This window comes from Vulpes vulpes, chromosome 16 (assembly GCF_048418805.1).
Source record: "Vulpes vulpes isolate BD-2025 chromosome 16, VulVul3, whole genome shotgun sequence".
Taxonomy (NCBI): Eukaryota; Metazoa; Chordata; class Mammalia; order Carnivora; family Canidae; genus Vulpes; species Vulpes vulpes.
In genome coordinates, this window is record NC_132795.1 from 43,132,750 (window position 1) to 43,144,816 (window position 12,067).

Sequence of the window (12,067 nt, forward strand, 5' to 3'; positions counted from 1 at the left end):
TTTATTTCATTGTTACCAGGTGTTTCTATTCCATGGTCCTCACGTCCTAAAAAGTACCGTTGAACCCCTGCGAGCAAAAGTGCAACAGCTCTGTATTAAAATAGTACCACACACAAGAAGAAAGGGGATCTTGAATAGCTTCTTAGTGTATCCATATTTCCATTTTGCCTAATTTATATAGTCATCAGAGTGGTCTTTTAAAAACATAAATAAAACCAGTGCTGGTGAGGATGTGGAGAAAGCGTGGGGGGCTCTTGTCCACGGATGGTGGGAATGCCTATCAGGTAAGCCGCTGTGGCGAAAAGCATGGAGGTTCCTCAGAAAGTCAAAAATGGAAATCCCATACGTTCCAATAATTCCACTCTTGGGGATTTACCAAAAGAAGACAAATACACTAAGCAATAAATAATAAATTTAGTTAAAAAAGGATAACTAAAAAAAAAGAAGACAAATACACTAGTTTGAAAAGATACATGCACCACTGTCTTTACTGCAGTGTCACTTATGGTGACCAAGATATGAAAGCAACCCACGTGACCATCAGTAGGTGAATGGATAAGGAAAATGTGTGTGAGAGAATATTATGCAGCCATGAAAAAGATGAGGTCATGCCACTTGAGACCACGTGGATGGACTCGGAGAGTGTTATGCTAAGGAAAATAAATCAGACTAAGGACAAATACCACCCGATTCCACTCATAAGTTGAATTTTTAAAAAATGAATAAACAAACAGAAAGCAGACTCAGACCTGTAAATACAGAGGACAAACTGATGGTTGCCCGAGGGGGCCGGGGGTGAGGGTGGTGAGCAGAATCAGTGAAGTGAAGTAGGAGAAACAGGCTTCCGGTTATGGGATGAATAAGTCGCAGTAATAAAATGCAGAGCCCAAGGAACACAGTAGGCGACCTCGTAATAACAGCCACGTAGGGGCCCCGTGGTCACTACACGTGTGATGAACATAGTGTAAGTCACATCAACAGGTCATGCACCTGAAACTAGGGTTACATTGTGTGCCGACTCTACTGAACTTTTTAAAAAGGGGGGAAAAAACATAAATAGGATCCTATAATTTCCCTACATAAACCTTTCAATGCGTTTCTCGCCACACCTAAAGCCTCACCGGAGCCTGCAAGGCCTCCATGGGATGGCCTAAGTTTCTCCCAACCTCTTGCACTCACTCACTCCTCCTCACTTGGATCCTTTGCTGCTCCTTGAACGAGTCAGGCAAGTTCCCGCCTCTGGGCCTTTGCACTTCCTCCCCCTGCCCCCTCAGAAATTCTTCTCAGATGTTCACACGAATTGCTCCCTGACTCCATTCTGGTTTCCACTCAACTGTCACCTCCTAAGAAGGATCTTCTCTGACCACCTTTAAAATAAAAAATCTCACCCCTGTAGCCATCTATCCCAAATCCATGTTTTGTTTTCTATCCACAGTACCTATCCCTTGTCTGATACCATACACTCATCCGTTCATATTTAATTATCTTTCAGTCCACACAGGAATGGGAGCTCCCCAAGGGCCAAGACTCGCTCTGAGGCTCTGCTGCTTCCCTGACACCTAGATCAGTGCCTGGCACTGCTATGGCCGGTTATTATTGATTTTAACCATATAATTATATAATTATTGATTAGGTTGAGCATCTGCCTTGGGCCCAGGGCGTGATCCAGGATTGAGCCTGCTTCTCCCTCTGCCTGTGTCTCTGCCCCTCCCTGTGTGTCTCTTATGAATAAATAAATAAAATATTGTAAAAAGAAATTATTGTGAACCTCCTTTAATGCTTTTCTTCATCTGTTTTCACATGCAGCATGCTGCAGAATAATCACCTAGGACAGGTTCCCTCGGAAGCTCTGCAGAACCTGCGAAGCCTTCAGTCCCTGTAAGTATAAATTGCAGATGTTCTCAGGATCAGTATGGGAAGGAGCTCAATATGGGAAATGTCCAGATGACCATTTTAATAAACTCCTTGGTTGGGGACCAAACCTACATAGGTGGTGCAGGAGAGTTTTCCTTAGAGCGACAGTCCTTCGCATCCTCATTAAGCAGTATGTGTGGAGTTCCCCATCAGACGCTCCCAGCACCTGCAGTGAAAAGCCTCTCGTCCCTGCTGGGATCACAGGACAGACCATCCAGGATCTCGCCCTGCATTCCCCTGTAACATTTTAGTTCTGGAGGTCAAAATAGAAATCATGCTTTCTCCTTTTATCTAGAAAAAAATGAGTCTCACAACCTAGATATCGTGGCCTCTTTATTCTGTTTTTAGATGATCTGAGCTGCTTGCCATAAAATGTGTGCTGAGTCAAAGATTTAACGTTTAAAGTTCTTTATGTTCATTAGGGGTCCTCATATCAGTAAATGAGGATCTAATGGTACGTCTTGCAGCCTCACACACACACACACAACACACAGCAGGGGTGTTATCATTCCTTGTTCTGAACACACGAGTTCTCCATCAGGAGTCTCCATTCTTCATTGAGTTAGAATCTCTGGATAAGCAAAAATGAGTTATTTCTCACAAAAGAAAAAAAAGCCCTTTCCTACCAACTAAATGTTTTAGAGCTTGGGGTGCAAGCATTTGTTGACAGTGATTATTTGGCAAGACCGTGCCATGAGTGGCTGGCCAGGAAATCCTCATCTCCTCGGGATGTGTAGGTGTTCACGTCCCATCACATAATTCCCGATATATCATGTGTGATACCTGCTTTTGTCTTACTTGCACTGGAAGTCTTCCTCCCCCCAACAAAATACCGGCACCCGGTCTGGCACGATGAGGGAGAGAAGTGCATTAAAAAGCCAAACATGTGCCGCAGACTCTGGCTGAAAAGTGTTTCAAAGGATCAATTGGTTCATCACGGGGCCCCCCGGGGGCTCAGTCACTTGAGCTGCCGACTCTTGATTTCCACTCAGGTCATAGCCTCGAGGTTGTGAGGTTGAGCCCCAGCCGGGCTCCACTCTCAGAGGAGAGTCGGCTTAAGGTTCTCTCCCTCCATCTCCCTCTGCCCCTCCCCCTTTCAAAGAAGAAGAAAAAGTAAACCAAGAGAAAGACCATGGGTCTTGATCCATGGGTCAAGGTCAATCATTATATATAGTCTGCTAATGCTTCTCAGCGGCTGGCCCAGAGAAGGACAGAGAAGGATGGCGAGGTTCAAGATGAGACCTTCCTTCTTTGATCTTTTTTCTTCTTAATGAAAGCAAATCTGTGCTTGGAGACCATGTGAAGGGCTGTAGCACAGCCAAACGGCCTTCCCAGGGCGTCAGGGCCCTGGATCAACAGACGTACAAGGGCCCCTTTGTGGGCCCCACAGGGCTGCGGCATTTCAGGAGCGCCCTCAGGCCACCCTGGGATCGCTCCTCCTCCAGGGGCTGTGTACGGGGGTGCCTTGGTGCAGCCCAGGGACCCCGGACCAGGGTGGGGGTGGGGGCCCTGGGTGCAGCAGGGGGACCCAGACCAGGGTGGGGGGCCCCGGGTGCAGTAGGGGGGCCCTGGGTGCAGCACGGGGACCCCGGGACTGGGGTATGTACGGGGGCCCTGGGTGCAGGAGGGGAACCCTGGACCTGGGCCGTGTGTGTGCCCCTTGCCCCCCATACCTCCTACCTGCCCCCACCCTGCCTCCTACCCACACCCCCACTTCTTACCTGGACTCTCCCCTTCTTACCTAGCCTCCATCACCCACACCCCACTCCCACCCTGGGTCTCCTACCCAGCCCCACCCCCAGGCTTCTCACCTGGCCTCATCCCCCCAACTCGGCCTCCTACTTGGCCTCCCCCAGGCTTCTTACCTGGCCTCCCCCCACCCAGCCTCCTACCCGGCACCCCTTCTTACCTGGCCTCCCTCCCTCCTACCCCACCCCCTCCCACCTCCTACACCCCCTCCCACCTCCTACACCCCCCCTTCTCACCTGGCCTCCACCCTCCCACCCCCGGCCTCCTACCCAGCCCCCTCCCAGGCTTCCTACCTAGCCTTCCCCTACCCTGTCCTCCCCCCACCCACCTCCTACCCACACCCTCCCACCCTCCAGGCCCATGCACTGCAGCCAGTCAGCCCCTTGGGTCCCGGGGCCTCCTCTTTCTCTCTCCGGGAGTCACTACTTCTCTCGCATTCCCCCTCAGCTCCCTGGGCAGCACCCTGCGCCGCCGGAGCTGGGGTGCATCACCCCCGTGGCACCTGGCCTGGGGGCTTCTCAGGCCCAAAGCCTGAGGCTGTGTTCCCTGGGGCCTCCCTGCCTGGCCCGACGGTAACACTAGGCTCCCTCCGAGGACCGGGAGCCGGAGCTGGGCGGCCCCCCGAGCTGTGCTGGAGCCCGAACTCCTGGCCTAACCCACACTCGGCTTTCCAGGAGGAAGCAATGTGTGCGAAGAACAGGACGGAGAACCGGGGCTTGCACTGCTGCGTGGACTTGAAATAGCGCAAGTGCGCCTATTAACTCTGCTGACAGTCTGGGGTCCCTAAAGACAGGAGGCCACGCTGCTACCCTAATGTGTCCATCACAGCCCCCGCAGCTCTGAGCTGCCCAGGACACTGGCCTCATCTCCATCTTGATCAGAAACCTCATCTTAACAAACTCCTCTGGGGATCGGTGTGGCCGACGCACTTGGGAAATGACCATCCGCATTGTTCTATGAGCTCAGGAGTGGTCCACATACCCAGAGCGGCCCATCCCCACTGAAATAGATCCTTGGTACACCTGCTCCACCCTGTGGACTTGGCTTCATGGAATATGGTTGGAGAAACGGGATATATTAAAATCGGTAACGTTGCTGTAAGCAAGAGACAAATCGTGCTCGCGTTTCGAGACGTCATCTTCATTCATTTAACGTGAGTGAAAGTCATTCGCCTTTGTCCATGATGAAAGCACACAGGTACACCTGTGTTCTTGTAACCCGCTCCTGATGCTTACGAACTCCTTGCCTGAAGCCTAAGAGGTCAAGGCTGTGCGCCAGAGCCCGGCAGCCCAGAGCCGGCCCCTGCACGGCACGGCCGTCTGCCTCTGCGTGGCAATGACCGCCCAGACACCAGGTGGCTTTGGGTAATGTGATCGAATATAACAACTTCCTTTCTGTCTCTTTGGGACGGAATAGGAAATGTAATCAGAATTCACAATGAGTTGTATTTCACCAAGAAACTGTTGGCATAATAGTCATCTGAGGACTAGGTTCAGATTACAGTGATTTGATGGAAACCCGAAACTTTCCCCTCCCGGGCCCTCACACCTTTGTATCTGTAGTTAAGAGATCAGTCTATGAAAAAGAATCACTGCTTCATCCGTTGACAGTCATCTCGCCGCCCCTGGTGAAGTCCAAGGTGATCCAGCAGAGTGACGTAGGCGTGTCGGCCCAGTGTTATTTAATACACGTTAGTTCTTGTGGGTTCCACGTTCGCGCTGGAGAAGCCAATTGGGTTGGCGTATCTGCAGTGTGGTCTCTATCCTCCGACCGGCTGATGTTCATCTTCAGAGCGTAAGACCTTGTTTTTAAAACCTATGGAGAACACGTAGCTCATGCCCGGACCATGATGTGCCCCTGCATCTTGCAATGGCAGCTTCCCGGCCACAGGCTCCCCCTCTGAGCCCTGTGAGGCCGTAATAGCCTCACCTGCCCACGGCCCACCATGTGGGGTTTTGCTGCCAAGAGTCCCCAGGAGAATAAGCAAGAAGAAGAGACAAGGAGGAAGGGGCAGGGCTCGCAGAGCTGAGCAAGAAGCAAAGCAAGCCTAGAACCAGCCACCGGCTTCTCCCTCTGACATCCAGGAGCCTATTGGGTTTCAGACCCTGGATAAAGACTGGGAAGGACAGAACAAAAGACAAGGTGCTGTAAGCAGACAAGAAGAAAGCAGGGTGAGGTAACCCAGAGGAGACGTTTAAAAGACCAAAGGGATTAAAAAAACAACAAAAAACAAACAATGGTTTCGTATTAGTGACATTATTCCTTCCACTAACATGGTCTCCTGAAAGAGAAATTACAAGCTTATGCAATAAAAAGGCACATTCAGTAAGTAAAAAAAAATTTTTTAGTTTGGTTTTTTTCCACCAAAGTGCCAGCATATTAGGTACAGCCTGGGATGGAGGCGGACTTAGATGTTGCAGAGGCCGCGGCGTGCACCTGATGCACTGTGAGGAGCTCACTTCCCGGAGCCACATGCACACCAGCACCCAGCGACCTGTCAGGAGGACAAGGTTTCCTGGTCTCCCTCCCCACGTGCAAGCAGGAGGCAAAGGCTATTTCCAGAGGGGGCCCTTCCTACAGCACATTTGAGGCGAGTTGGGGCACAGTCCTCAGGATCACGTATGGGACAAGAAATGCGAGCACTTAAGGCAAGGCCCCCTGCCTGAGGCTTTCTGCCGCGGGCCTTGTGCCCAGGCCCCGGGAAAATCCCAGAGGGGACCGTCCTGTCAGCTGGATAAAGAGCCCCACGAGAGCGAGGATGTCATCAATGAGCAGTAAAATGCCACTTTTCTCAGTCTTGTGATAGGAAAGGAGGCCTTCCTTTGGAAAATAGGTTAGACTCTGAAGAAACCAAAGGAAGGGCCTCACTGGGAAGGCGCACAGCCAAAGGGGGGCTGTGTCCCCCCTCCTCGGGGTAGGCGAGGTCAGGACAGAATTGCAAAAAGGCACATGAGGAAGCAGCAAAGCCTGGGAAGGCTGCTGGAAGCGCCCCAGGAGGTCAGCCCCCCGGGGTCATGGGAGCAGCAGCCCCTGCTCTTGGTGAGGCGCGTGTACACGGCCCCGTCCTGGAAGCAGCGCCCCCCAGGTTCGAGCCGAGATGCTCCCTTCCTCAGGAAGGAGGAGGCCGGAAGCTCAGAGGTTCAGTGACCTCCTCAAGGTCATCGGGCTCCTAGTGGAGTCAGGCCGGGGCTGAGGCTCAGCTAAGACCTCCCACATCTGCACGTTTGCCACCAGGCTACCTTGCGGCCTCCGGAGTGCAGGCCCGACAATGGGCGCACGGCCGCGGGTGCCCGAGCTCCCGGGAGTGAGCCCTGGAAGGGGGCGAGCCAATCACACCTGCCCTCCAGAGCACGGCCGGAGAGGTTGGCAGGGGGGCAGGCAGTGCCGCAGGTGGCTGGAGAGGGGCAGGGGGCCAGGCTGCTGAGCAGCACCCGCAGAGCCCCCGCTGTCTCCCTGGGCCTCGAGCTGCCCCAGGCTCTGTGCCTGTGGGTGGGGCTCGTCTCCACCCTGTTGATGCGGGAACCGTAGGCACAAAAGGGTATCTCGGCCCTTCTGCAAAGGTGAGAATCGATCAGACAAAGACAAGAGGGAAGAACATTCAAGACGGAGGGACTACGCAGGCACTGGTCGCCGTCGGGGAGGCAGGGCCCTCGCGCATCAGGGCCAGAAGCCAGGAAGCCAGGGCCACAGGGCTGAAGCGGGAAGAGTGCGCTGCAAGGTGTCCCAGCAGAGTCCAGCCAGGCGGCCGGCCCGACACCCCGAGGGCCGTTGGGGGGCGCCAAGGCCTTGGTGTCCATGGCCAGAGCGGACGGAGTCCACAGGAGGTGCGCCGGCAGCAAGGCCGTCATCCGGCCTGAGTCACCGGGACAGTCTCGCAGACGGAGGACTTTGTCAGGGTTGGGCCTGCGGAGACGGCAAAATGGAAACGGGCTTGAGAAATAGGTGAAGTCGCCGGCACTGGGAACGAATTGGCGACGGAGGACGCAGGAAGACAGGGAGTCGCGTGGGTGCTAGTGAGGCCTGTCGCCAAGACCAGCAACACCGACCGGGACAGGGGCCGCACAGGGGTACAGCGGCAGGAGATGACCGGCCTGGTCTCGCACGTGGGTGCTGTGGAGTAAAGACTGAGTCGAAACAGCTGAAAAGGCAGCCTGGCTCCCGAGGAAAAGGGAACTGTGGGTTAGATCCTCCCACCATACAGTCCCCTTCACCTAACGTCTCGTTTGTGATGATTGTCTGGCTGCACTTTAGGAAACAGGCTCCGTAAATGTTGGATGGACGCGTCTAGAAAGCGTGCTCACGCCTGCCACGTTTGCCATCAGGTCTCCAGCACCCGGAGCAGGACCTGCAGAAAACGTGCTCAGGAAATATTTATTGAGTTTATTGCACCAAAGCCCTAAGTGATGTCCTCAGCATCTGCTCGGACTGGCCAGCCTCCCCCGGGTGGCCTGTGGCCCTGTCCCCGGCTCTCCCAGGTGCCAGGCTCTCACCTGCCGCCCGGGCCTCTCCTACCTGCCCTCCCGAGCTGGCGGTTGCACCGCAGGGCTTCCTCCGGGGCCTCCGCGTCGATGTGTCCGCACGACTTGGCTTTCCACGGTCTTAGCCGCATCTCTGCTTTGGGAACCCAAGGGGCAGGCAAAGGGGCTTAAGAGGGACTAATTCCCAGCTGTCAAACAAACGAGTCGCAGAGGTGAAGAGGGCCGGACAGGGATCATGATTGTCGTACTGTCCTAATGTGGCACGGTGACAGACAGACGGTGACCGCTCTTAGCGTCGTGAGCGAGGAGTAGCACGTAGAGCTGTTGAATGTTGATGCCGTGCGCCTGAAGCCACGGCAGCGACACGGCAGGTCAACTGTACCGCGATAATAACTTTTTTTAAAAAAAAAAGTGGGGAGGGAGTAGGGTTCGAGGAAGGACCTTCATGTGAGGCCTTGGAGGGCTGGTGAGATTCAGATGGGCAGGAAGGAGAGGATGCTCCCGGGGACAAGGCCCCGGAGTACCTGGGCCGGGGGCGAACCCGGGACAGCCTGACGGGGACCGAGAGGCCGGTGGGTAAGGTGGACGGCAAGCCCTGATGGGACGGGACCGAGGGGCAGGTGGGTAAGGTGGATGCTGAGCTCTGATGGGCCGCCCCAGGAGCCGGGCCACAGCCCAGGGAGTGATTGCAGAGATAAGAGATCAAAGGCAGGGGAGCAGCTCAGGGACTGTTGCAGGCCCCGCAGGTGTTAAGAGATAAGAGGCTGAAGCAGACAGTGGAGAGTTTGGGAGATAAAGGGAGAGGGCTTGGTGCAGGATTGGCTGGAAGGCTGAGAAGATCCAAAAGAAAGACCCGCAGATTTCAGGCCCTGATGGGCCCGGGAGACCAAGGCTGCCCTTGGCCAAAAAAACAAATAAATAAAAGCCTTTGTTTTCTCTGGAGAAAAGTGAAACTGGAGATGGGAATGCTCCTGGTGCTCGAGGCCCTGATACAAAACTCACAGCAGCAGGGACCCCTGAGGAGCTGAGCCAGGCTTGCAAATTGACTTTAAGACTGGGTGTTATTCTGTATGTTGGCAAATTGAACACCAATAAAAAATAAATTTATTATTAAAAAAAAAAAAAGACCCAGTTGTCACCGCCCGATGGAGCCGCGGACACCAGGTCCCTTAGGTGGCTGTGGCCAGGCCCACTCGCCCGCCTCTAGGGTTCTGCTGTCCCGGGCACTGGAGGCTGTCTCGCCCCTCAAGCTGCAGAGATGAGCCGACTTGCTCACCTTTTCAGAGTTTAAAGCACTAATTTATGTTCCTGGTTTACAGTAAGTGTAGCGATGAATAGGATGGGGACTAGAAAGGGAGGCACAGAACCGCCCACGTCAGCTCTTGTGCTGCTCCTGTGAATTCACACACGTCGTGCATTGCCAGCATATGGGTGGGAAATCTCATCCAAAGAGAAATCCCACCTTGTGGTCACTCGGCAAATATTAAATAATAGCAAAAACGGCTCCTATTAGTATAAGGAGTTCTATAAATCAACATGAATCCCATCTCTAAGAGCTCCCAGCGATACAATTCTGTCCCAAGAGTATTATCACGACGACCTGACAAATTCAATTTCCAGTGATCCCCTGGCTCCAGGGCAATGCGATTTCCAAGCGGTAGAACTTGACCATAACAAATATTTCAGCTGCCTCATCAGATTGTATGACGTACGAGCTTGGAACTCTGTGCTTTTCACCTCGCAGGCAAAGCAAGGTAATCACTGAAAATGCTTTCGTTTTTTAAAGATTTTATAAATGAACTAAATGGTTGTGTTCTTCTAACCCTTCATGGATTGCTCGGAGTGGTCTCAGAAAATGCAGGAATGTCCATGCCAGTGAGTCGGTCATTCCCGTTAGACTTAGAAAGAAAATTGCTCATCCAAATATAAAACAGAAAGGTCAAAAAAATAAATAAATAAAAAATAAAAAAATAAAATAAAATAAAACAGAAAGGTCAGTGATGAAAACGCCATGCTTCTCAATTGTGTCGATTGAGAGAACCCCCATAAACTTATATTATACCTGCAGCTGCAACATTTTCACACTTTTGGCTTTTTTTTCTCAAGTCATCTATGTTAATAATTGACATCAGCACAGCCATCTCAGATGTGGAATTAGCCAAGATCTACGGCTTATCTTCCAACTAACGCTTTCTTCCTTGTAGTCTGTGGCTTATCAAAAAACATTCTCAAACAGAGATATGAGTCTGTGTGATACATTGGCAAGGTATCATATATGAGATAGATGTAAAGGGCCTTTTTCTGGAAAAACAATAGCAGGCATGATCTCATAGCTTCTCTAATCCCTACAGTAATGCCACTGATAAATCAAAAATTCCTTTCTGGAGTAGGGAACAGACTGGCAAATTGTTTCTCTTAAGAGAGAAAAACGTGTAAAATCCAGCATCTACACATGAAAAGATCATGGAGGAAAAAAAAACTTTAGACAGAAGGTAAGAACATGAGCTTTTTACATGTTCTTTTTGGTTTTTTGTGTGTCTTGTTTGTTTTTGTTTTTGTTTTTGTTTTTGTTTTTGCCATAGCCTGACATGAAAGATTGCTTTTCTTGCCCGTAAGTCTTCATCACACAGGACACTCCGCGCTCACAGAGTGTAATGTAACGTGTGCATGTTCACAGCGAACATGCGGTTTTATTTTGTTTCTAGTTCACATAATACTGAGTAACATTCATCCCTGCTCTTGCGTGATCCCCACCTGCCCAGGCGCCCCGGAGGGCACATGGAGTCACTGTGGGGCCCACAGCCGACAAGTGACCACGTTCTCTCCCGCGCGTCCATTTAGCCTCCTTTAGCGCAGTTATCCAGACTAAATGTCTACCTTGGATACTCAAAAGCACCGAAGCCTGTCAGGGTGACCTTGGATGGCCCTGACAAGTTCCCGGCGGCGAGGAGGGACGACCCCAGGTCCAAGAGGGACAGTCCCGTTGGCCAAGCAGTTTGGGCAGCATATTCCCTTTGGTAATTATGGAGTCCTCCAACCTCAAGGCCTCCCTACAGAGAGGTAGTTATTTCAACACGTGCCCCACAGTCTTGACAGATCCTCTTGGCCTTGATAGTAGTCCTCAAGGTCACACTGCCCAGACTCACACTTGATGACAATTCTGTTCTTGCACCAAGTGATGTCATAGTTTTCCTCAGCCATGTTCACCTTCTGGGCCTTTCTGGGCCTTTCTGGGCCTTCTTGACCTTTGCGGGCCTAACACAGAAGGTGTGTGTGCTCCTTTGTCCGTGATGGGAGGCTTCCTAGACTCTCTCAAAACACGCAGCGTAGCTACTGACCTTACATAGGAAGGATTACGGGGACTAGAAAAGTGGCAGGCCTGCCAGCCCGTAGGACCCCCTCAAAAATATGTCCATCTCCATTTAGAGATTTGAAACAACAAAGAGTTAAGAACCTTCAGGAAAAATTCGGGAAACCTTTGTTGGGGGGGGAGGGGGCCAGCGGAAATGTTATCACTCCCTAAACGTGAAGATTTTTCTCAAGTAATAACACCTGTCATTTGTAGAGCACTTTACTACTTACAAAACACTTGCACATGTTTTCTCGCTTAATTCCCGCCGCAGTTCTGTGACCTGTTATGCTCTCCAGATATAAAAAGTGACCCTCGGAGAAATTAATCGGTGTGTCTCCACATCTCAGGATTAATCACTGATGGAGACCTGACTCAATTTGTCTTGATTTTTCTAATTCAGTGCACTTTCCAGGAACCACATGCACGTAGTTGTTACCGCATAGAAAAGAGCGTAAAATGTCTTACCTATCAGTTTGCTAGAATTTATAAGTGACGGAAGGAGCATAAAAGGGGTCCCATTTCCATACAGTGATCACTTTGCAGAACACCTTTCGAGACCATGATGAAGAGGTTT

General features: G+C 51.7%; 1 protein-coding gene across 2 annotated transcripts in view; it reads left to right on the top strand.

Annotated features, from left to right (window-relative positions):
• The window catches only part of LGR5 (leucine rich repeat containing G protein-coupled receptor 5), a 126,561-nt gene that overhangs the window by 80,665 nt on the left and 33,829 nt on the right, over positions 1-12,067 (top strand). For both annotated transcript variants that reach the window (XM_072741942.1, XM_072741943.1), the window contains exon 4: positions 1,807-1,878. In XM_072741942.1, coding sequence (XP_072598043.1) covers positions 1,807-1,878 — 72 coding nt within the window. The remainder of the gene's footprint in view (positions 1-1,806; positions 1,879-12,067) is intronic.